Raw genomic sequence first — 23,955 nt, 5'->3', positions numbered from 1 at the left:
TTCTTTTTCCCTGTCCACGTGATCTTCCCATTAGGATCATGAATGATTTGCCTGATCGATAGGCTTGAGAAACGGAGCAAAGTGTACGTGGCTCTGATCATTCTATATACTCTTTTTAGGATCTACCTGTTTGTTGGTTTACACACTCAAGCATGTGTGCAAACTGTGCTGTGAAAATTCAAGTGCTTATATTCAAATTCAAACTTAATTCATATTAAACATATTTTTCAAACGATGGAGGAAAAAAACCTGAATAAATGCCATTGTTATTTTATTTTGTCCTAATTCCTTGTGATTTGTTTCACAGTTTACAAGAAAGACTGGATATAATTACTAGTTTTCCAGTTAAACAAAGGGAAGTCCAATCAACAGAAGAACCTTTTGTCTTAATTTCTCAAGTGTAAATTTAATTCAGGGTCAAGGGCAGAAAATAATCCTTTTATAATAATGAAGCCTTCCATTTGGAGTTTTCAAACAAAGAATGCCATCGTCTACTGGAGCCTGCAAATATTATGAAGCTGCTTTGATATGGATAAACATAATGTACTATTTGTTGGAAAATACAATAATGATTTAGTCAGAAGTAACATTTGGTCTTTGTTTTTCAAACAGCTGCATAACATTATCACCCCTGAAAGTTTACAAAATGTCTTTCTTAAATACAAATTTTCTTAGCAAGGCAACACACCACAAGATATGGGAGGGTGAGGATTGGCAGGGTGAAAGACAAAAGAGAAACCGAGGTTATATCAATGGTAGCCTTTCCTAAGAAATGAGGGCCAGGAAATGGCTCCCAAAGGACCTTCTAAAGGTATTAACTCAATATCTAATGTGATGACACCTAATATTCTATAAGTGGATACCAGCTGGACCAATGAGTCCAGACCATACCTTCCAGGGCTCATTATGTCAAAAATCTGTGTGTGTGTGTGTGTGTTATTAGCATAGATTTGTTTGTAATTATTAATAAGTGATTCCATTTTTGGTATTTCTTAAAAGCTACAGCAAGTTTTCCCATCTATTTCAAATTGTTAATAATTTCAACAAGTGGATGCTATGTTTAAAATGGCCTCAGACCTCTGAGTCTACAAAAGTGAACCAAAAAAAGAGAAAAAAGTTAAATATCCCTGTCCTAAGGATTAATTCTAATCCTGAGGCCAGCAAGTAGGGTGTCATAAATAAACAAGTTGGGCTAAGGAAAACGTAATTATCAATTTCTAGAATTTCTTTGGAGTAAAGTGACATCCAGGAGAATTCTCAAATCAAAATTCTAGGGTTCCAAGAAGTTTTCAGATGACTCCAGATCAACAATGCTCAACTGAACTTTCTGTGATGGTAGAAGTGTTCATTATTACTGCTGTCCAATATGGTAGCCATTTGTGGCAACTGCGCACTTGAAATGTGGCTAGTATGACTGAGGAATTGGACTTTTAATGTTTTACATTTTTAATTAATTTCAGTTTAAAGAGCTATGTGTGGTTGGTGGTCCCCTGTTGGACAATGAAGCCCTAGATTATTGCTAGTATGAAATGCCTGGGAAACAGATTTCTTCTTGCAAAATCTTAGGGATTTATGTTTTTATTAAAATAAGACCAGTGGGATTCCAAGGACCACCAATGAGGACAATTTTAACTGCTCCTATGCCTTCTGAAGTTCTAATACATGGGTCTGGAAAAAGAATGAAAATTACTTCTTATAAATACTAAGAGATAAAACATTTATGACAGCAACTTGCTAAGCAAAGTGTATATTACTGAGTCATGACAAGAATCTTCAATCCTAGTGACTATGATTATCATCCTTATTTCATGGATGAAAGAAAGCTGAGATACAGAGGTATCACCTGGTTTGCAGGAGGTCTTATAAATCATAACTGATGGAACTGTTGTTTGAAGTAAATATAATGCTGTGCAATTATCTGCTCTGCTATCTTAAGCTTACCATGTACCACAGTGGATCCACTCTTCTTGGCTTACTAAGTTTCAATCTACTTTCCTTCTAAGCTGAACTAGAACTAACATTGGGATATAGACATGATAATCCTTTCACTTGCCTTCTTAGTTTTAGCATAGTTGATAATCAAGAGGTGTAATTTTCTGTTTTTTTGCACAAACATCAGGATACTTACCTGCCAGGTCAAGTGGAAACTGCAGCATGCTCCAAGTCCATATAACAAGAATGGCATAGACTAGTGCAGGGTTATTCCTAGAATACAGACAAAATTTTAAATTTGTAATAAAAAGTATGATCACACGCAGAAGAGAAAAATCTTCTCAGCCCATGTTTTTAGTATATTCCTAATAAACCTCTTGTGGTCAAAATATCTTGGTGATTTAATATATCAAGGAAAAAAATCCTTACCTGATAATAATGGAATAATGAAGAAGTGAAAAATAAGTAATCTGAGACTTAAAACCCAAAATATGCACGAATTATGACAAAGCCTTTGGTCCCATATTGCTGTCTTTAGTTTTATAAAATTATGGAAATACTATGGGAGAGAAATGATAGGGAAGAAAATATAGATATTGACATGGATATTCAAATGGCTGATTTCAAGGAATGTCAGCAGGGGAATTAATAATTATTCTAAGAAACCAGGGATCTAATTGAAAAGACATTTCAAAAAAGCTAAATGATGCTCAAAAACTAAAAGCTCAACATTGAAAGAAAATTGTCATTAGATAGGAAAAAGGTAAAGAGATAAATCCAATAAACAAAGATTTATACCAGATAGTAGGACGTAAGGCAAGGAATAAGCCAGTTTCATTCACCACTGTATCTGTAGTGCCTAGAACAGGGCTTGATGGATACAACATATATTTGTGGAAGGAACGGTTAAATGCACTAAAGAAGGGTCCATATTCAGACAAATATAGAAATGTCTTAGACTTGGAAAAATGGTCATGAAGGCTAAAATCAGAAAGAATAGAGGTTACAGAAATGCAAAGGATATTAAAAAGGGTCACATTTATTTTAGCAAAGATAGAAAGGAAGTCATCAATTTGAGCTTGGTGGCATAATAATAGATTTTGTTTCCATCTTCTGTCAAAAGAGATTTTCAGATTGAAGAGGTCTGAAAAGCATCAAAGATGAGTAATTGAAACCAAAAGAAATGAGGTGATTGTAAGGGATATCTTTAAATGCTTCAAGTGTAGAGGCATTAAATGCAAAATTAAATCTCAAAACTCTGAGAGAATTTGTAAATGAGATTTCTAAACCATCATTATCTGTCTTGGCAGTTAATGGTGGAGACAAGGCTGGTGATAAAAAAATAAAGTCTCAACTTTCAAAATGAAACAGAAATATGTCTAAAAGTACAAAAGGCACATTTACTATTAATCTCTGGTTAGATTATATAAATGATTCTTTAAAAGATTTCTGAGAGCCCTTTTAGAAGAAGACAGTTATTACGAAGCATCAGCACAGGTTCTCTGAGAAAAATTGCACTCAACTAAACTTAGTTCCTCCTTTGAAAAAAATATAGTTAGGATTACCAAGCAGGTAATGTTATGTAAATTGATGACAGACATTCAGATTAAAACAAGACTTCTGAAAAAGTCTCCCATAGTGTTCTCATTAACAAAATTAACATATATTCCAGGTGTGAATACTGTTAGGTAGATTCCTGTGTAAATGGCTCCCCACTGGGGGACTCTCCAATGAGTTGCTGAAGGCTGTGCTTTTGATTCTTTTCTTTTCTTTTTTTGAGACGGAGTCTCGCTCTATCGCCCAGGCTGGAGTGCAGTGGCCGGATCTCAGCTCACTGCAAGCTCTGCCTCCCGGGTTTACGCCATTCTCCTGCCTCAGCCTCCCGAGTAGCTGGGACTATAGGGCGCCCGCCACCTCGCCCGGCTTGTTTTTTTTTTTTTTTTTTTTTTTTTTTTGTATTTTTTAATAGAGACGGGGTTTCACCGTGTTAGCCAGGATGGTCTCGATCTCCTGACCTCGTGATCCACCCGTCTCGGCCTCCCAAAGTGCTGGGATTACAGGCTTGAGCCACCGCGCCCGGCAAGGTGGGAATAAGCGAGCCAGCCAGGAGGATTCTTCTCTACTTCACATTTTATCATGATTTGGTTGACATTGATGGAATGCTTCTCATATGCACATATGGCATGGAGCGTGGATAGAAAACCAGTACCCTGGAAGACACAATCAGGATTCCAAAAGAGGTAACTAGATGACCTAGATTAGAATAGCATTGAATAGAAGAGATAGCATTTCACAGCAGTAGCCATAAAACAGGGCTCAAAGATTTTCCCTTACTATTATCTGATTATGAGTCCACAGTATGACATGATTTATGATTTACCAAAATCAAATAAAATCATAGGTTGCTTCACAAGAAATATAAAGTCTAAAATTTTAAGTGGAAATGCCTTGGGAATGCAGACTATAACTTTTCCCTCTTTACATGGTCAATGTCTATACACAACGGATCTTCAATAAGTGCCTGAATTTTTAAATAATGTTTTGGACAGTTTCTGATTTCTGACATCCATGGCAGGCAGTTTTCTAAATGCTTAACTCTATGATCACACTTAATTCTCATACCAGCTCAACAAAGTAGACACAATTGTTATCTTGTTATTTTATCAAGGAGGTAAAAGAGAGTTGAGGAAATGTGTCCAAAATAATGTAGTTAAGAGTATTGAGAGCAGAAATCAAAACGAGACAGCTGATTTCAGCATTTACTCCTTTGATCATTACATTATATTATTTCCATGAATGAAATGGAAACTTTTAGCTCTGCTCTATTCTACAATGTTCAGAACATACCTGAAATATTATGTGTGGTGCTTCATGTATTAGAAGAAACATTTATAAAGTTTCTTGTACCAAAGGGGAAGAACCAGAATGGTAAAGAATTCAGAGTCATGATCTATGTGAGATAGTTCAGGAAACTGAAAACTAGAGATAATTCCTTAGTTTTATTTCCTATGTTTAAGGACTATAATGTGGAAAAGGAATGAAACATTTCTTTTGACTTGAGATGGCCAATTCAGGCTCAAAGGATTTCAGTTGCACCTGTGAGAATTCAAATTTCATCATAATAGAGGAAAGTAGTTTCTAATAATATTACCTCAAAATAGAACAAGTTGCCACTTGGGGTTAGTATTTCTTCTATTAGTGTAATTTTTCAACAGAGCCTGCAGAAAAAGTTGTTGAGGATATTTTGGCGAGGTTTTTTCAACAGATGCAAAAGAACTTTTTCACAACATCTTTTGAAGTTGCATCTAATCCCAAACTTCAATAATTCTTCCAAAAACTATGTGCAATTTCCCTGAAAGGCAGTGAAAGCAGTGGCAAAGCAGGGGGCTTTGGTGCCAAGTGACCAGAGTTCTAACACCAGCTCCAACTCTCACTAAAGAAATACGAATGTGAGACTCTTAAGTCCAGATTGATCCGTTATTAATTATATGAATATGAGTAAGTAGTTTAACATCTGTATGCTTTAGTTTACCCATTTACATTATGAAGAAGACAATAATAAGAATTGGATTATATAATAATTTTATTCAGTATATTATTTAAGCATGTTAAACATATAAAGCTCTTAGAACAGCATGTGACACAAGCTATTATGGTAGATCACAACAAATTAGTTATTTTTGGTTTTATGTCATCTTGAGACTTTATTTGCCTCGCCTGACATGTCTTTGCTTATAAAATGGTGATAGTAAGAATATTTACCTCATAGTGTGAATGTAAATGCAAAATAACTTACTGAATTAAAGCATTTAAGACTTCTTAGCACACAACAAGTGATAAATAAACATTACATAATTGTAGCAGCAGTAATTTTACTAGTGTGTCAACATGCTCCTTAAAATCTTTGTATATTATTCATCATCCTACAAAATAAGGATAAATGATATACTAACCCTAGCCTTACATAAGTTCAACTTTAACCATGCAATAATGAATGCACATTTTTGCATATGCATATATTATCTATGCACACACAAAATATGGAAGAATGTGGGTGTTGAAAAACATACTAGTAAAATGATCAAACACAATTTTGGAAAAGTAGGTCAGAAAATTTTTAAAGCAGGCAAATATGAATTATTAGATCAGACAGTAAAAATTCTCAGGAAGGTTAAATGTTAGAATGTAAATAAATCATGGAGATTAATGGCAAACACTCAAGATCTACAAAGGAATTTTGGGTGGATTTATTCACCACTGTCCCATGTGTATAATCTGCCTTCACAAATGTCAACTGAGAAGCATGTAAGGAGACAATGAACTTGATTCAGAGAGAGACAAAAAAAACTTGGGAAGTTTAATTATTAACATTAGTATCACTTTTCTATTTGAAAAACTAGTAAGATAAAAGAGTGGCATTTGATGTATCAGCACACCCAATCTGGTGGTTAAAATAAAATAAAAGTCATATTTTACCAATTTGCTTAGCTATTTCTTTTTCTAAAAAAATTTTTATTATACTTTAAGTTCTAGGGTACATGTGCACAATGTGCAGGTTAGTTACATATGCATACATGTGCCATGTTGGTGTGCTGCACCCATTAACTCATCATTTACATTAGGTATATCTCCTAATGCTATCCCTCCTCCCTCCCGCCACCCCATGACAGGCCCCGGTGTGTGATGTTCCCCTTCCTGTGTCCAAGTGTTCTCATTGTTCGATTCCCACCTATGAGTGAGAACATGCGGTGTTTGGTTTTCTGTTCTTGCAATAGTTTGCGAGAATGATGGTTTCCAGCTGACTGTAAACTAGTTCAACCATTGTGGAAGACAGGGTGGCAATTCCTCAAGGATCTAGAACTAGAAATACCATTTGACCCAGCCATCCCATTAGTGGGCATACACCCAAAGGATTATAAATCATGCTGCTATAAAGACACGTGCACATGTATGTTTATTGCAGCACTATTCACAATAGCAAAGATTTGGAACCAACCCAAATGTCCATCAGTGACAGACTGGATGAAGAAAATGTGGCACATATACACCATGGAATACTATACAGCCATAAAAAAGGATGAGTTCATGTCCTTTGTAGGGGCTATTTCTTTTTGGAAGTGTAAATATTCATGTAGAAAAGAGACAATCAGCAGATAGAATTCATCTAGTTTTTTTTTTTTTTTTTAAAGAAAATGACAAATACCATCAGAAAAGGAAAAAATGATAGAAAGGAAGAAAAAAATGAAGTATTAACCTATCCTAGAAGAAATATTTCACCATTTCTTCCAGGTGAAAGAGAGATTAGCCTCAACTCTGCAAAATAAAAGTAAAACAAAATGTAAACATAAGAAGAGTCTCCTTTGTATGGTCAAGTATTCACAGGGAAATGTTAGTAATGCTGTGAGAATACAATTCTTTTTAATACATGATTTATTAATATGTTGGGGGAAAAAAAAGACTGCACAAAGTGATCTCCAAAGGTGTAAATGTCCAAGGAACTCTCCATGCAATGATGTTGACATTCTGACTTGTGAAAATGTTGGAAGGTGTCTGTAGTGAAATGAAAAGGTCAGCAAATCATTTCCCCAACAAACATGTATAATATTAAAAAATTGTCAAAAATTGTAAAAAACAACCATCAGGGCTCTGAAAAATCAACCAAAGTCAAACAACAAATTAAGTAACATTTATTCATGAAAAGTTGGCCAACCTTCAGGTAAGAACAGCGGGAATCTGAAGGATTCTTACCCACAGATATTCATTCCCCTACCCCCGGTTGGCTATTTTTTTTTTTTTTAACTGTACTGAATGAAGTTAAACAGATGAGGAAGAATTTATTCAAGACTATTGAAATACAAGAGAAAGATTAAACTCAACTCTGCTAAAACAAAAAGTAGGAGAGTTTTCAAGAACTGGGGTGACCTACTGGAAAAGTACTGGAGAATATTAGGATGGAGGTTGGTCAATTTGATTAGGCCACTTGTGTTTGGTAATTGGCACTTTTCAAAGTTAGGATCCTACCCTCTCACAGAGGCTGGGAGATAGGGGCTCCATCTTTCTTTAAGACTGTATTTTAAATAGATGGCTCCCAGGTCCTTGAGAAAGATATTGTTGGTTTGCAAACTGGCAAGAGGCTGGGAGATTTACATTTCAAAGAGGCAGACACAGAATTTATGATATCAAGTTTCTTAACGTAAATGCTGTATGAAAAGATAAATTAGGGACTTATAGTCAGAAAAAAAAAAGTCTAAGTTAATTCAAGTTGTGGGAATGGTAACACCATATTGATCAGTTAAAGTGGTAATTTTACCAGTGATGGCTTTGGAGTGGAGTATGAAATCTTACATTCAGTGGTGTGGTCAATAGAAGTAACAAATTTGATTGGAAATACTTTAAAAATCTGTAGCTTGCTACTTTGAGACTGCAATCCCAGTTGGAGTGTAACGAAATAACTTTAAATTTAACAGAGAGATTCTTAAAATGAGAGCTATAGAAGGGCTAGATGAGTACTCCTGTAGGCCTGGCTGACTGAAAAACTGCAGGCATCTTCAGGGAAGGCCAAAGAGGGCCCAGTGGGAATCAAAAGCTGAGGCAGACATGAAAACATCTTGAACTGTAAATGTGCTATCTGCTCCATGCACGGATCATCAAAGAATGGAAGTCATAAGGGCTCACAGTGTTTGATTCCAATCTGCCCAAGTTATTGACTGACCAAAAACGTAGCTATAGGTGTGACCAGTAAGATGTCGAACTAAAAATAAAACTAGGTATTTTTTTAAAATCTGAGACATCAGTGACTACAATCCAAGGAGAGATACATTCCTCCAATTAAGAAAACAGATGCAACAAAATGAGAAGCCTCAGGTGGTGGCAGTGGTGGGGAGCCTGAAGATAACATATTGTTAGAATATATTATCCAAAATGCCCAGTTCTCAACAAAGGAAGTATGTGATAAATAAAAGAAAAAATCCAGAAACATCTAACTTACAATCAAGAGGGAAAACACAACAGTAGAAACTGTCTCTACTGAGGTCCAGACATTGGAGTTAGCAGAAAAATATTTCAAAGCAACTATTATAAATATGTTCAAAGAATGAAAGAAAACTAAGTGTGATTGGTTAAAGAAAAGTCTCATGGCAATGACTCAACAAGTGAGTAAATAAAGATACCAAAACTATGAAAATGATTAAATAGAAACTCTAGAATTGAAAATATGCAAACTGAAGTGAAAAATTCGATAAACTCTACAATTGGACTCTACATCTGGATTTGAGATGGCAGAAAAAAAGAATCAGTGACCTAGAAGATAGATCAATAAAAATTATCTCATCTGAAAGACACAGAGTAAAAAAAGATTGAAGAAAAAACAGCAGAGCTTCAGAGACCTGTGGAATACAGTCAGTCATATATATTTTTAATAGGAAACTCAGAAGAAGAAAGATATAAAAGAGAGGAGAAAATATTTAGAGAAATAGTGGCTGAAAATTTTGAGGAAAAACATAATTACAGGTATAAGAAAATCAATAAAGCCCTAGAATAAGTAAAAGCAAAGATCCACACTTAGACACATCTCAAACTACTAAAAGCGAAAGAGGAAAAGAAAACATCAAGAGAAAATTGAGTCGTGATGTACAGAGTAACAACAAATAAGTACAGTTGACCTTCGAGCAAAGTGGGGGTTAGTTAGGAGAACTGACCTCGCCCCACACAATTGAAAATCTGTGTATAATTTTGACTTTTCCAAAACGTAACTACTAATAGCATACTGCTGACTGGAAGTAATATCAATAACATAAACAGTCAATTAACGCATATTTTGTATGTTATATGTATTACACACTATATTTTTATAATAAAGTAAGCTACAGAAAAGAAAATGTTATTTAGAAAATCATAAGGAAGAGGAAATGTATTTACTATTCATTAGTAGAACTGAATCATCATAAAGCTCTGTATCCTCATTATCTTCACATTGAGTTGGCTGAGAAGCAGGAAGAAGAAGAGAGGCTGGCTGGTCTTGCTGTCTCTGGGGTGGAAGAGGTGGAGGAGGTGGAGGAGGTGAAAGGAGAGGCCAGAGAGGCAGGCACACCCAATGTAAGTTCTATTTTTGAAAAATCTGCATATAAATCGACCCACACAGTTCATACTCATGTTGTTTGAAGGTCAACTATAATGGCTAACTCTAATCAGAAACAATGAAGGCCAGTAGACAGTGAAATTATATATATGTGTATATATGTAAAATGGTAGATCTTTGTTTTTACTTATTATATGGTTTTGTTGATCTTCTTACACCTGTAAACTACGTTTTTCCTCAAATTATATATATATGAAAATGCTGTCAACCAATAATTCTTTATATAGTAAAACTCTCCTTTAAACATGAAGGCAAAATAAGAACATTTTCAGATTAAAAAAAAAAACTTGGAGTATTTTTTACTACAGATTTGCCTTAGGAGAAACACTAAATAAAGTCTTTCAGGTTGAAAGGAAATTACACCACATAGTAACTGACATACACATGGAGAAATGAAGTGCATGAAAATGATAAATGTATGGGAAATTAAAAGGAACATATAAATATACACTTATATAGACATTTTCTAATATCTTTTTAAAACATTAAAAGATTATATAGAACACTAATTATAACACTGGATTATTCAATTTATAACATACAAAGATATAATATATTTATAAAACAATAGCAAAAGGAAGAGGAGGAAACAAAGTTATCAGTAATGGAGCAAGTGGGGCAACAGTGCTATGACCAAATGGAGCCATATTGTTAGGCTTTATCAGAATTAAGTTAGTTTTACCCTATAATAGAGTGTAAATTTTTAAAATGTATATTTTAATCCCTAGAGCATCTACTAATAAAATAATTCAAAAAATGTATACAGAAATTAACATCATTGACTTAAAATGCTCGTATAACCACCCCACCAGAAAAACAAAACAGTAAAGGAGTAACACAGAAATAAAAAGGATGTGAGACATAGAAAAAAACAAATAGTAAAATCGCAGCTATAAATCTAATCATATTGATAATTACATTAAATATTAATGGTCTAAACACAGTGTACCAGCTTGAATAGTGTCCCTTAAAATTCCATGTCTACGCAAGTCTCAGACTGTGACCTTGTTTAGAAATAGGGTCTTTGCAGATATAATCAAGTTAAGATGAGGTCATATGGATTAGGGTGGGCCCTAATCCAATGACTAGTGTCTTTATAAAAAAAGGAAAATTTGGAGACACAGACAGACACACTGGGGTGAATGCCATGTGAAGAAAGAGGGAGAAATTGGAGTGATATGTCAACGAACAATGGGACACCAAGAGTTGCTAGCAGCCACCAGAAACTAGGAGAGAAGCATGAAGCAGATTCTTCTTCAGAGCCTCCAATAGGAACCAGCACCTTGGTTTTGGATTCCTAGCATCTGGAACTGTGAGAGAAGAAATTTCTGTTGTTTTAAGCCACCATATTTGTGGTATTTTGCTATAATAGCCCTAGTAAACTAATGTACACTTAAATCAAAAGACAAAAACTGTACTCAACTGGGAAGGAAAATGCAGGATCCAGCTGTAAGCTGTTTATAAGGGACAGAATGTAGACACATATATACATATAATTTGAAAGTAAAAGAATAAGAAAAGATATCCCTATGTCAACGTAAGAAAGCTGGAGTGCCTATATTCGTAGGAGACAAAATTGACTTTCAGAAAAGAAATGTTACTAAAGAAAAAGTGATCATTCATGACAAAATGTTACTACATTGGAAAGATGTTAACAATTCAATTTTGCACACTTACATACAGAACCCCAAAATATATGGAGCAAAAACTGACAGTATTTAAAAGAGAAACAGACATTCCAACAATTAGAATGAAAGATTTCAGTGTTCTACTTTCAGGAATCAATAGAACAACTAGACACAAAATCAGTAAGGATGCAGAAGACTTGAACAACGCTATCAACCAAGGTGATGTAACTAACATTTTATAGAACACTCCACCCAACACCAAGTAAAGACACATTCTTCTCAAGCACACATAGATCTCCAGATAGGCCATATAATAGACCATAAAGTAAGTCTCCATAAATTTAAAAATACTGAAACAATTTAAAGTATATCCTCAGATGAAAGTAGAATTAAAGCAGACAACAACAACAGAAAGTCTATGGGATTCCCATATATTTAGAAGTTAAGCAGCCAACTTCTAAACAACCCATATAAAAAAAATGCCAGAATAAATTGGAAAATATTTTGAACTGCATTAAGCAACAAAAAAAAAGACATATCAAATTTACGGGGAGCTGGCAAAGCAGTGCTTACAGGAAAATTCATACTTTAAATGTCTATAGTAGAAAAGATGAAAGGTCTCAAATATAGCAGAAAATATGAAAGGTCAGTAATCAAAGTTTCCACCTGAAGAAATTAGAAAAAAAAAAGAAGAGCAAATTAAATCCAAAGCAAGATAAGGAAGGAAACATTAAACATCAGAACAGAAACCAATGAGGTGGAAAACAGAATAACAATAGAGAAAATCAATAAAACCAAAGGCTGGTTATGTTTAAATAACAAAATCAATAAACCTGATCAAACCAAAAAAGTAAAAATCAGCCCTTCCCCTCACCCCCTAAAAGAATAAGAGAGAAGGCAGAAATTGCTAAACTCAAGAATGAAAAAGGAGGGTACCACAACTCAGTCCACAGAAATTAACACATGTATAGTAGATATCATGGACAATTTTATGACAAAAATCTACAACTTAGACAAAATAGAAAAATTCCCAGAAAGGAAAATGTAATCAAAACTGATTTAAGAAGAATTAGAATATCTAAATAGACCTATATAAAGTAATGATATTAAATTTATAATTTAAAAAATCTTCCCACAAAATAACCTTGGTCCAGGTGGCTCCCTAGGTGAATTCTATAAAATATTTAAAGAAAAAATAAGACCAAACCTATGTAAAATCTTTCAGAAAATAAAGAAGGAATACTTCTTGAGGTATTTGATCAAGTCAGCATTACCAAAGACAGAAAAAGATATCATTAGAAAAGAATACTATAGATCAATATGACTCATAAGCAAATGTTAGCAAACTGAATCCAATAACATGTAAAAATTATTACAGACTGGGCACAGTGGCTCACACCTATAATCCTAGCACTTTGAGAGGCTTAGGCCGGGGGACTGAGACCAGGCGTTCAAAAGCAGACTGGGAAACGTACGGAGATCCTATCTCTACAAAACATAAAATAAATTAGCCAGGTGTGGCATGTGCCTGTGGTCCCAGCTACTTGGGAGGCTGAGCCAGGAAATCACTTGAGCCCAGGAGGTCAATGCAGTGGTGACCACACTGGGTGATATCTGGGCCTGGGCTAAAGGGCAAGACCCTGTATCAAAGGAGAAAAAATGATTATATGTTATAATAAAGTAGAATTTATCTCAGGAAGTCAAGGTTGGTTTAACATCTGAAAATTAATTAGTGTAATATATTGTTTTAATAGAATAAAAGATAACCAACACTTAATTATCTTAATAGAAGCAGGAAAAGGATTTAACAAAATTTAACACGCACTAAAAAATAATTCCCAATAATCTAGAAATAAAAGGGAATTTCTTCGAACTGGTAAAGGGCATCTATACAAAACCCACAACTAATATCATCTTTAATATAGCAAGACAGAATGCTTATCTTTTGAGATTGAAATGTCTACTCTTACGACTTCTATTTGACATTGAAAGAAGTTTTTGTCAGTGCAGTAAGGCAAGAAAAATAAATTAAAGGCATATGGATTAGAAAGAATCAAAACAGTCTGTTTGCAAGCAGCATGATCCTGTAAGGAGAAAATTTAAGGGATAAAACTAATTAGCAAGTTGAGCATGGCTGTGGTAGTAGATCATCATATAAAGTAAACTGTGTTTCTATTATAGCAATGAAAAATGTGAAAATAAAATTTAAAAAATAATTCCACTAGTAAGAGCATCAAAAAGAATAAAAACTTAGGAAATAGTTAAGAAAAGCTTGACTTGCACACTGAAAATTACAAAACATTGCTGAGAGAAATTAAGAAACATCTAAACAAAGGATGAGATATTTTGTGTTCACAGATTGGAAAATTTAATATTGTTAAGATGACAATTCTTCCCAAACTGATCTTTAGATTCAATTCATTCTCTACCAAGAGTATAGTAAGTTTTAAAAAATTTTTTTACCCTTTTACAACGTGAAAGGAGAATTATAACAATTTTATATAAAATGCAAAGCACCTACAATAGCTAAAACAAATTTTAAAAGAACAATTCTGGAAGACTTACAATATTTAATTTCAAAACTCACTATAGCTACATAATCATGATAGTGTGGTATTGGTATAATGACAAATACATAAAACAATGGAACACAACAGAAAGTCCAGAGAAAAAGCTTTACATCTGTGATCCATGGATTTTTTGACAACGATGCTAAGGCAATATAATAAAGAAAGAATCCTTTCAACAAATGGTACTGGGGAAATTAGTCCCAGCTGGAATGGGGCAGTGCCAAAAATAAAAAATAAACTTGGAACCTTACCTCCCACTGTATACAAAAATTATGTAAAACAGATAATAGAAACAAATGTAAGAATTAAAACATTCCATAAGTGTACGAGTCCATTTTCATGCTGCTTATAAAGACATACCTGGCACTGGGTAATTTGTACAGGAAAAGGAGTTTAATGGACACACAGTTCCAAATGGCTGGGGAGCCCTCCCAGCCATGGGGGAAGGCAAGAAGGAGCAAGTCACATCTTAGTGACTGACAGCAGACAAAGAGAGCTTGTGCAGGGAAGCTCCCACTTTTAAACCATCAGATCTTGTGAGACTCATTCACTATCACAAGAACAGTGCAGGAAAGACCTGTTCCCATAATTCAATCACCTCCCACCTGGTTCCTCCCATGACACCTGGGAATTGTGGGAGTTATAATTCAAGATGAGATTTGGGTGGGGACACAGCCAAACCATATCAATAAGAAAACAAAAGAAATTATATTTCTCATTTAGGGTTAGGAAAATAGTTCCTACATATGACACCAAAAATGTGAAAGAAAATACTGATAGATTTGAACTTCTTCAAAATTTTAAAAATGTGTTTTTCAAAAGATAACATTAAAAAATTAAAAAACAAGCTGAACACAGGGAGGAAATATTTATATTTAGATATTTGATAAAGGACTTGTATCAAGGATATATAAAGAATTCTTACAACTCAATAATAAAAAGACAATCCAATAAAAAATGAAGAAAAATGTACAGACACATCACCAAAGAAGAGATATGAATAGCTAATATTCCCATGAAAAGATGCTCAGCAACATTAGTCATTAAAGAACTGCAAATTAATGTCCTGGTGAGATACCACTCTACATCCATCAGAAGGGTATAATAAAAAAGACTGGGGGGAAAATGATTGTTGATAAGGATGTAGAGAAAATGGAATCCTCATACATTGTTGGTGGGAATAAAATTAATACAGCTACTTTAGAAACATCTCAGCAGATTATTAAAAAATTAAAGCTATATTTAACATATAACCAGCCATTCCATTCTTAGGTGTCTACTAAAGAGAAATGAAAACATAGCCAGGCAAAAGTCTGTCAGTGAATCCTCTTAGCAACATCATTCTTAGTATCAAAAAGCTGGAAGTTATCCACATGTACATCTACTACTGAATGAATAAACAAAATGTGGTATATGCGTTTAATGGAACACTAGCAACTAAAGAGGAGCTAAACATGAAACAACATGGATGAATCCCAGAAACATTATGTTACATAAAAAAGCCATACATAAAAGAATACACATTTTATAATTCAATTTCCATGAAATTTCTAAGAAAGAGGAATCCACAGAGACATAAAGTGTATCAGTGGTTGCCTGTAAGGAGTGAAGATTGACTGCAAACAGCCACAGGAATCTTTTGGGAGTGATGGGAATGTTCTAAACCTGGATTGTGGTTATGGATAAACAAATCTATAATTACTAAATATCATTAAACTCTAGAATTACAGTTGAAATTTATGTTATTTAAACCATAACTTCATAAAGCTGTTAAGAAAAAAATGCAGAATCAGAAGCTTTACAAATTTATGTAAATGCATAAAACTTAGGTAGATGAACTTTAATGTGAGACAAAGGAAGGAAATTTATTTAATAAAAAATAGAATTTGATATATTAGCTAGAAAATGGGGAAGAGATTTAGACATTTTTGTGATGTAGATACCATTGTAGGCTTTCTCCTAAATCTATCAGCCCAAACTATGGAATAAAACATTAGAAAAAGTAAAATGTCATAATAATAGGCAATGCTGAGTAGACTACAATGAAGTGATCCCTTCTTCTATTAGATATAAATATCATTTACTTATGTATTAAGATTATTCTTCATGATTATCCTCTTGAGCCTAAAAGGGAAGGCTTATGTCCCAGTGGGAAAGGATTAAGGGTCTCCTTCCTTGAAAAGAAAGATATTTGCAGTGTCAACTCTTGCAGTATAGGTGAGAACCAAAACAGGAAATCAGAACATGGAAGCTAATTTCTAGGAGAGAGAAAAATTTTATATTCTTCCTGGGCTTTGACTTTGGGAGGGTTTTTGGGAGAGTGAATATTTGAGTAATAGAGGCACATAGGACTTGAATGGGAATTACAGAAGGCTACTTTCACAATGTGGTAATATTAAAAATGAAAATGACTTCAACCTGAGACAATGAAAATTGAAAGCAAATTTTAAAACAGTAACCATTAAAACTATGACATAATTTATTGGGCTCCATTAAACATCAGCTTTCCTAGGATATGACACAAGTTTAAAATGATAAAAATATGTATTTATGAAGCATTCAGATTAATTTGTAGGTGATAGAAGAAATTGGGGGTATTTATGGTGTCTTGAAACATCAAGTGCTCCTAAATTCTTGCTGAATTGAAACAGTCTTAATTGAGATAGGACTGTGTGTCCTTTTACTAATACTTGCTCACAATTTGTTCCCCAATCTCTGCCTAGCTCAGTGCTTGACACATATTAGATAACAAATCAGTACTGGGTGAGTGAAAAAATGCCTTATGGTTTTCAAGATTTGGGTTTTTTTGTTTATTTGGGTTTTTTGTTTGTTTTGCTGGGCAAATCTACTTTTATTCATGAAATTATTTAATATTCAAACTTTATTGGAAAACACAGATCTATAAATTGCTCCTTGGTGTCACTTCTGGATGGGACTACTAACAGTCCATTAAGATAACCGAGCTAGGCATTTCTTACAATTTTATGACTGGCCCCACAAAACATATCCCTCCTTACTATCTCTTTTACTACCCTATGTTTTATCCCATCTCCCTAAATGTTTTGCATGTACATGTTTATTTCTACATAGGTGGAGTTAATTATGTTTCTTTTGTGATGTCCCTGTCACTTTTATATGCTCTGTCATGATTTCTTGAAGTTTTTCTTGTAACAATATTGTATTTTATTTGAAAATACATTTTACAATGTAAAGCATTGACCATACTTAAGACATTAAAACTACAGAACTAAAATCAACACTTTGATGATGATGAATCAATTTAGATTGGATTTTTTTAAAGAAATATGTCAACTTAATAAGCTATGAGAAAAATTAATATAAATGAAATAGGAAATTATCTTGTAAAGGTAGCTCATGGTTATAAATATAATTTGTGCTATGATTGGGATATTAAATTTACTTGGTAAGTTAGTGTATTTTGTTGAGCTTTATGTTTTGTTGTTTGAGAAGCACAGCATAAAGTAAACTGTAGCATTAAAAGCCAGCCTCATTCCAATTTATTTTTATGGCATAGTGCAAAACAACCCAAGCTTAAAGTATATTCAGGCATTGAGACTTAAATCCCTAATGGTAAGGAAGTCGTTCCGTAAACAGATGTGATCATGGATTCTGAGTTTATTTGCTTGTGGCAAAAATAAAAGTACCAACTCAATAAGTTTTAATTTATAGGCCTCTACACCAGAAAGCCTTTGGGCACTTCAAACAAAACTGACTAAAAATAAAATTTAGTAAAATAAAACCTCTGCCCCATTTTCCATTTACACCAGGGAATGCAAATCCCCAAATGGATAGGAAGAGACTTCTCTACGCCTTCTCTCAGTGCTCTCTTAAACTGTAGCTGTGCTGTGTTCTAGGAGAGGATTTTATGATTGGCTATGCTTCTCACACTTAGGAATGGAAAAGAGAGGCTAGGGATGGTCATACCACTTCAGGTTTTCAGAGAACCATGACTCTATCTAACCTGTAGTCATGAAAACATGCAGAGCATTTCTGTTCTCGCCCACAGAGAATATTATGTGTCTCTTTCTCTAGCAGAAATCTCCTTTATGTATTTGTCAAAAAGCATAAAGACTGTGTTGGTTTCTAATATGCAAATAGCAGCAAATTCTCTGATCCTAACATTGCATATAAAATATACTAAAAATTCGAATTCATGTGATATACAAGTCACAGAACTAAGAGACAGGTGCATGGTCTTGACCCTGAAAACAAGGTGTTTTTGTTGCAAGGAATGCTCACCTCACATTTTGTTCTTCTAGGGTCTCACTTGTGAATTCCAGTATGTCAGCCGCTGTCCCCACAAACATAAGAAGAAGTTGAGAGAGTTGATCTCGAGTGATCCCGACTCCAATGGGTAAAAGCCATCTTCCAATTATTAGCATTAACAGGAATGTCTGATGGAGTCCCAATGTCCAAACTTTCTCACATACTGTAGATAAGTTATTCACAAAAACTTTGGCCTGTTTAACAGAAATATCATACAGACAGAAGGATTATGAGCCACCACCTGAGAGAGAAATATTTTCTTCACCATGATTTCAATCAAGAGTTTGCTTTTGTAGACTGTCATTTTCAGGTGTTATTCTTTACTTGCTAAAGAAAGTAAAATGCCTTTCAGCTGAACACTCTGGAAAAAATAAAAAGCTAATGTGGTCCTTAAGATGAGGGTGCCTATAACTAGCAAGTAATTTAAGCCTTAAACTTAAGAGTGGGATTGTACCACATGGTATTTAAAGAACCAATTTTACAATGTTTTAAAGATCATGTCTCATTTTATTACACTGTGTAACAAAAAACAACACATAGCAAAGTTTTACAAAATCCATATTAATAGCACAAAACTTTCTATATTTTAATAGATTTTAAAATCTGAATTTACTAATCTTGAAATATTTTAACATTGTACAAATCTTCCCTTTTTTTGCTTTAAAACTCTATTATAGCTAAACATAAAAATGTAATAATGTTTATCAATTACCTAAATGTAAAGAAAGAGAATAACTATAAAATTATTTTTATTCTGAGTACATAACATATTATTCAATAATCCATAGGCCAGCAAGCAAATTTTACTCTGCCATTATTCTTAGATCTAGAAAAACTTACATCCCACCAATGTATTCCGGATGACAACTCTTGCCCAATTACCTTCTAAATAAGTCTCAAAGTGTACTATTGACCCTACAAAGACTTAGGTCTCCAGTGGATAATGATTCCAACTTACTTATGCAAGTGACTTAACTGTTTGTGCAAAATTCATTTGTCCCTCTCCATCACTTGCTGATATCAAATGCACAAGGGAGGATAAAAGATGAGGCATGATGCTATCCTGATTGAAGCCAGACATGAAAATGAAGAATCTTCCATTTGTACTTTCTTATATCACTACTATGAAACTTTACATACATCATATTTAATTTATACAGGAATCACACTAGTAAATATTAATAATTTTGATTGTCAGATGAAAAACTGATAGAGAAACTAAGTGATTTGTCCAGACTGATGTAAATAAATTGTGATTGGAGCTTGAATTAGAACCCAAGGTTCATTCCATTAAACCTCGCAGAACTAATAGTACATCTCATTATTGAAAATACGTTTCAGTGATAGGGGCCTTTTCCTTTTTAAACAGGTCATGGTCAGTTTGCCAAATAACAGCCTTATGAAGAAAAAGAAAGGGATTCTGTTTTGGCCAGAAATCTTCTCTATTTTTATTAATAAACATCTACAAAATATATATGGTGGAGTCCCTAGCTAATTCAATAAGACAAGAAAATAAAATAAAACGTATAGGGATTGGGACAGAAGAAATAAAACTGTCTCTGTTCACAGTTGACATAATTGTCTAGGTAGAAAATCCCAAAGAACTGGCAAAAAAAATAACCTCCTGGAACTAGTAAATGTTTATAGCAAGGTTGTGGGATAAAAGATTGATATACAAAAGTCAATCTCTTTCCTATATACCAACAAAGAATAAGTGAAATTTGAAATTAAAAACAAAATGCAATTTTTATTGGCATCCACAACAATGTCATGTAGATTTATCAGTTTTAACAAACACACCACTGTGGTGCAGGGTATTGATGGATGAGGAGGCTGTACATGAATACAGAGTATATGGGAAATCTCTGTACCTTCTTCTCAATTTTTGCTGTGAATCTGATATTCCTCTAAAAAAGAAAGTCTTAAAATTATCATATCCCAATTTTTTAATTATATCATTGCTTCATAAATGTATATGTCTCTCATTGTGCAAACATTATCCTCTTTAAGTGTTCCTTAATGATGCAGGTTAAATGTATCTATTTATACATAATGTATCAATGTATATATTTATGCATATTAAATATATTTAATAATTTAAAAATATAATTATTTTGTGAATTCCTGAGCCAAATAATGGATAACTTCCTTCTGAAAAGAATTAGCTGGGAGAGGTATATAGCAGGTAATTGAGGATTATACCAAGTCCACCATTTGCTAGATCCTTTAATATACAGTGGAAAAGCTCTCACCGTCTCAATGAGATCATCAGCTCTACTGGTTTGTTCATTGGATGTCAATGTTTGATTGAAGACTTCTTTTCTGCTGATATTCTGTGATATTCCTTCAGCCTGGATACTGCAATACTAAGAATGGGATTGGGGAAGGCAATTGTGGCAAAAAATTAGCACAATATGGTAGAGCTCAAAACATACAGTATGTCTCATAACATATAGTATATAGAGTTCAATCTGTTCAAGAGATTATGAGCAGATATGCAAAGTTTATACAGCATATGCATAAACATTTCCAAAAAACAGAATATAGGCCTGAGATGGGAATCCACTTTTTAATCTATATGAAAAGAGTGTCAACTATACAAAATCTTATTTTTCCTTAGGTCGATGAGAATGCAAATACTGAGTCATTGCAGAGAGCTGTAGAATTTATAGATTGGTAACTGAGATTCCTTTCTTAAACCCTGAAAGAATTTAAAACCAAACAAATAACCAGTGACAACAATAAAACATATATGATCCTGGTCAAGGAAATTATGGTGTTTTTTTTTTCTTTTTATACTTTTATTTTAGGTTTTGGGGGCTCACGTGTATGGGTAAATTGCATGTTGTTGAGGCTTGGTGTATAAAGAATTCCATCACCCAGGTAGTGAGCATAGTACCTGATAAGCAGCCTTCCAATTCACACTTCCCTCCATCCCTCCCCTCTCAAGTAGTCTCCAGTGTCTGTTGTTCCCATCTTTGTGTCCATGTGTATTCAGTTTTTAGCTCCCACTTATAAGTGAGAACATGTGGTATCTGGTTTTCTGTTCCTGTGTTAGTTTGCTTAGAATACTAGCCTCCAGCTTCATTCATGTTACTGCAAAGGACATGATTTTGCTATTTTTATAGCTGTGTGGTATTCCACAGTGTGTGTCTGTATGTGTATATGTGTGTGTATATAGTATTTTAAGATTTTGTTTCTTATCCAGAAGCCTCTTTATCTAAAATATCATATTGCTTAAGTAAATAATACAATCATTTTTAATCCTGTCAAGCACTGAAACAACCTAAAAAATTAGCATGTTCACCCACCAAAACATACATTTTAGTGACAGTGCAAAAGCCAATTTAGGTTTATGGAAAATTCAACAATAGACATAAAAAGTGCCATTTTTCCTTTTTTGTTTCTTCATTTTGTATCAGAATTTCTGCAGGTGAATTGTGCATGATATTTACCCACCATATGCTGGAAATCCGAGGTAAAGTAAGAGAAGGAAAAATTATATAAGAGAAGAAAGGGGTGACACTTGAAAATGTAGCTGTACCAATGCATATTTTACAAACTGGCTTAAAAAAAGTTGAAGGTTTTTCAAACATCTGCAGTGCTAATATATTTTGAAACACACACGCATTCACCACCACCACCACTACAACCACTACACATCCACCATCACACATTTGTATTTAGAGAGGACTTATTTTTTAAAAAAATTAAAGCTGTAAAAGTGTATTTTTCTTAACCATTCTGGATACATCATCGACTATTCTATAAGCTACTTGAAAAAGCAGAAAAGAAAGTCTGCAAGAAGCTGTTTTTTTCTACCCTCTATCCAAACAACTAGTATTATGGTTGAAATGACAAGAATAATTAAGAAAATGGCCATATACCATAACTGTAGGAGCAAAATACAGTTGTTTGCACACTTTGTGTGTGTGTATATGTGTGCAGCTAAGGCTCCAAAACAGATAATGAAGATAAAATTAAATCTTTAACCAAGCAACAAATTTTCATTGCAAAGCATGTTGGTGACTTTATTTATTTCAATAGGAAAAACATTTTAACAACTCTGTAGGCATGAAAACAGACTATGCATTAAAAGTGGTGACCTTAATATGTTTTTGACATTCTTATAATTAAAATACATAACATCTTTTTATTTAAGAAAAAAGGCCATGCTTTAGTGCAGTAGAAGATAACGTGGAAGCAAATAGCTTCATAGTCCATATAGTCCATATTATGGTATTAAGACTTATCTGAGTTGCTCTCCACTCCTGTTACTCTAGTTGTTATAGATTGATGAGATTTTCTTCCAAGTGGCCTCTACATTGGGACTGCAGTGAACAAGTGACTTCACTCTTAAAACCTAGCCTGACTTGTATTGTTTTGGGATTATATTGTTTACATTCCATCTTGTATAGGTGAGTTCACATAGGTTATCTGAGTATCAATATGCCTTTTTTTTAATAGGCTGTGTCTATTAAACTCTTATTAGCTTCAAAAATATTGCTTTGTGTCCAAGACACTGTGACAACAAGAAGACCAGAATGTTTCCATTACTTTAATCTTGTCACTTCTTAAATGGACCTGAGAGCTAAGGTCACAATCATTGTCATGAATGTTTCGTTCCCATACATGTAGACCCAACCAGATTCAGGAATGAAGGTAAGAAATTAGTAATCTAGGAGAAATGTCTCATGAAATATGTCAGGATGTTTTCCTAATGCCAAGTCATGGGTTAGAACATATAGTATATAGAGTAAATGGAAAATGTGAAAGAAAATTAAACTAGTCTTTTCTACAAGGAACAACTCAGATAATTCTGATGCAAATGCCTCTAAAACACAGAACAGATAGCTGAGAAGGGCAATATGGTTTAATGGACTAGATATCCGTTAGGTTCTAGGCCCCAGCATTACTGTGTATTTACTGTATCAACTTAGGAAAATTACTTAACCTTTCTGAGCCTCAGGATCCTCATCTTTAAAATAGAAATGTATGTATCATGCCTAACTTCTGTAGTTGTTGGGTCCATATCTGTGAAAACATTTGTGAAAGTACAGGAGGATACCTGAAGAAAAGTGATTACTATCACTCCCAAAATGTTCTAAATGAGTACACTAGAAGAATTACTGTAACTCCCTTTATTCTGCCATTTCTTCTTTCTTTAACTGCAATTCCAATGCTTTTTTTCTCTCTTACTATTTTTCTACTTTCATTTCTGCTCAGTCTGCCCAATTCAATCTCTGGGCATTCATTTTAATTCTGTGTCAAAATGAGTCAAATCTGTTACTACTAAAGGTTCAATTTCTTTTGTAGTATGAAAATTAGAGAGCTACTGCTTGGGGCTCAAAAATCTTTTTTTTATTAAAAGGGAGTTTTGGTTGCACATTATTTGTTGTAA

The 23,955-nt window shown here is 33.8% G+C and overlaps 1 protein-coding gene across 1 annotated transcript in view; it reads right to left on the bottom strand.

Moving 5' to 3' along the window:
* TMEM26 (transmembrane protein 26) overlaps nt 1-23,955 on the bottom strand; it is a 48,124-nt gene that overhangs the window by 4,705 nt on the left and 19,464 nt on the right. Inside the window, exons 3-5 of the mRNA XM_017855515.1 lie at nt 20,807-20,920; nt 18,528-18,748; nt 2,129-2,205 (exon numbers count right to left, since the gene is read on the bottom strand). Of these exons, the coding sequence (XP_017711004.1) occupies nt 2,129-2,205; nt 18,528-18,748; nt 20,807-20,920 (412 nt within the window). The remainder of the gene's footprint in view (nt 1-2,128; nt 2,206-18,527; nt 18,749-20,806; nt 20,921-23,955) is intronic.

The sequence above is a fragment of the Rhinopithecus bieti genome, unplaced genomic scaffold (genome assembly GCF_001698545.2).
Source record: "Rhinopithecus bieti isolate Rb0 unplaced genomic scaffold, ASM169854v2 scaffold_39703, whole genome shotgun sequence".
NCBI lineage: Eukaryota > Metazoa > Chordata > Mammalia > Primates > Cercopithecidae > Rhinopithecus > Rhinopithecus bieti.
The sequence above is the reverse complement of the archived record's forward strand: the minus strand, read 5'-3'. Positions and strand labels throughout refer to the sequence as shown.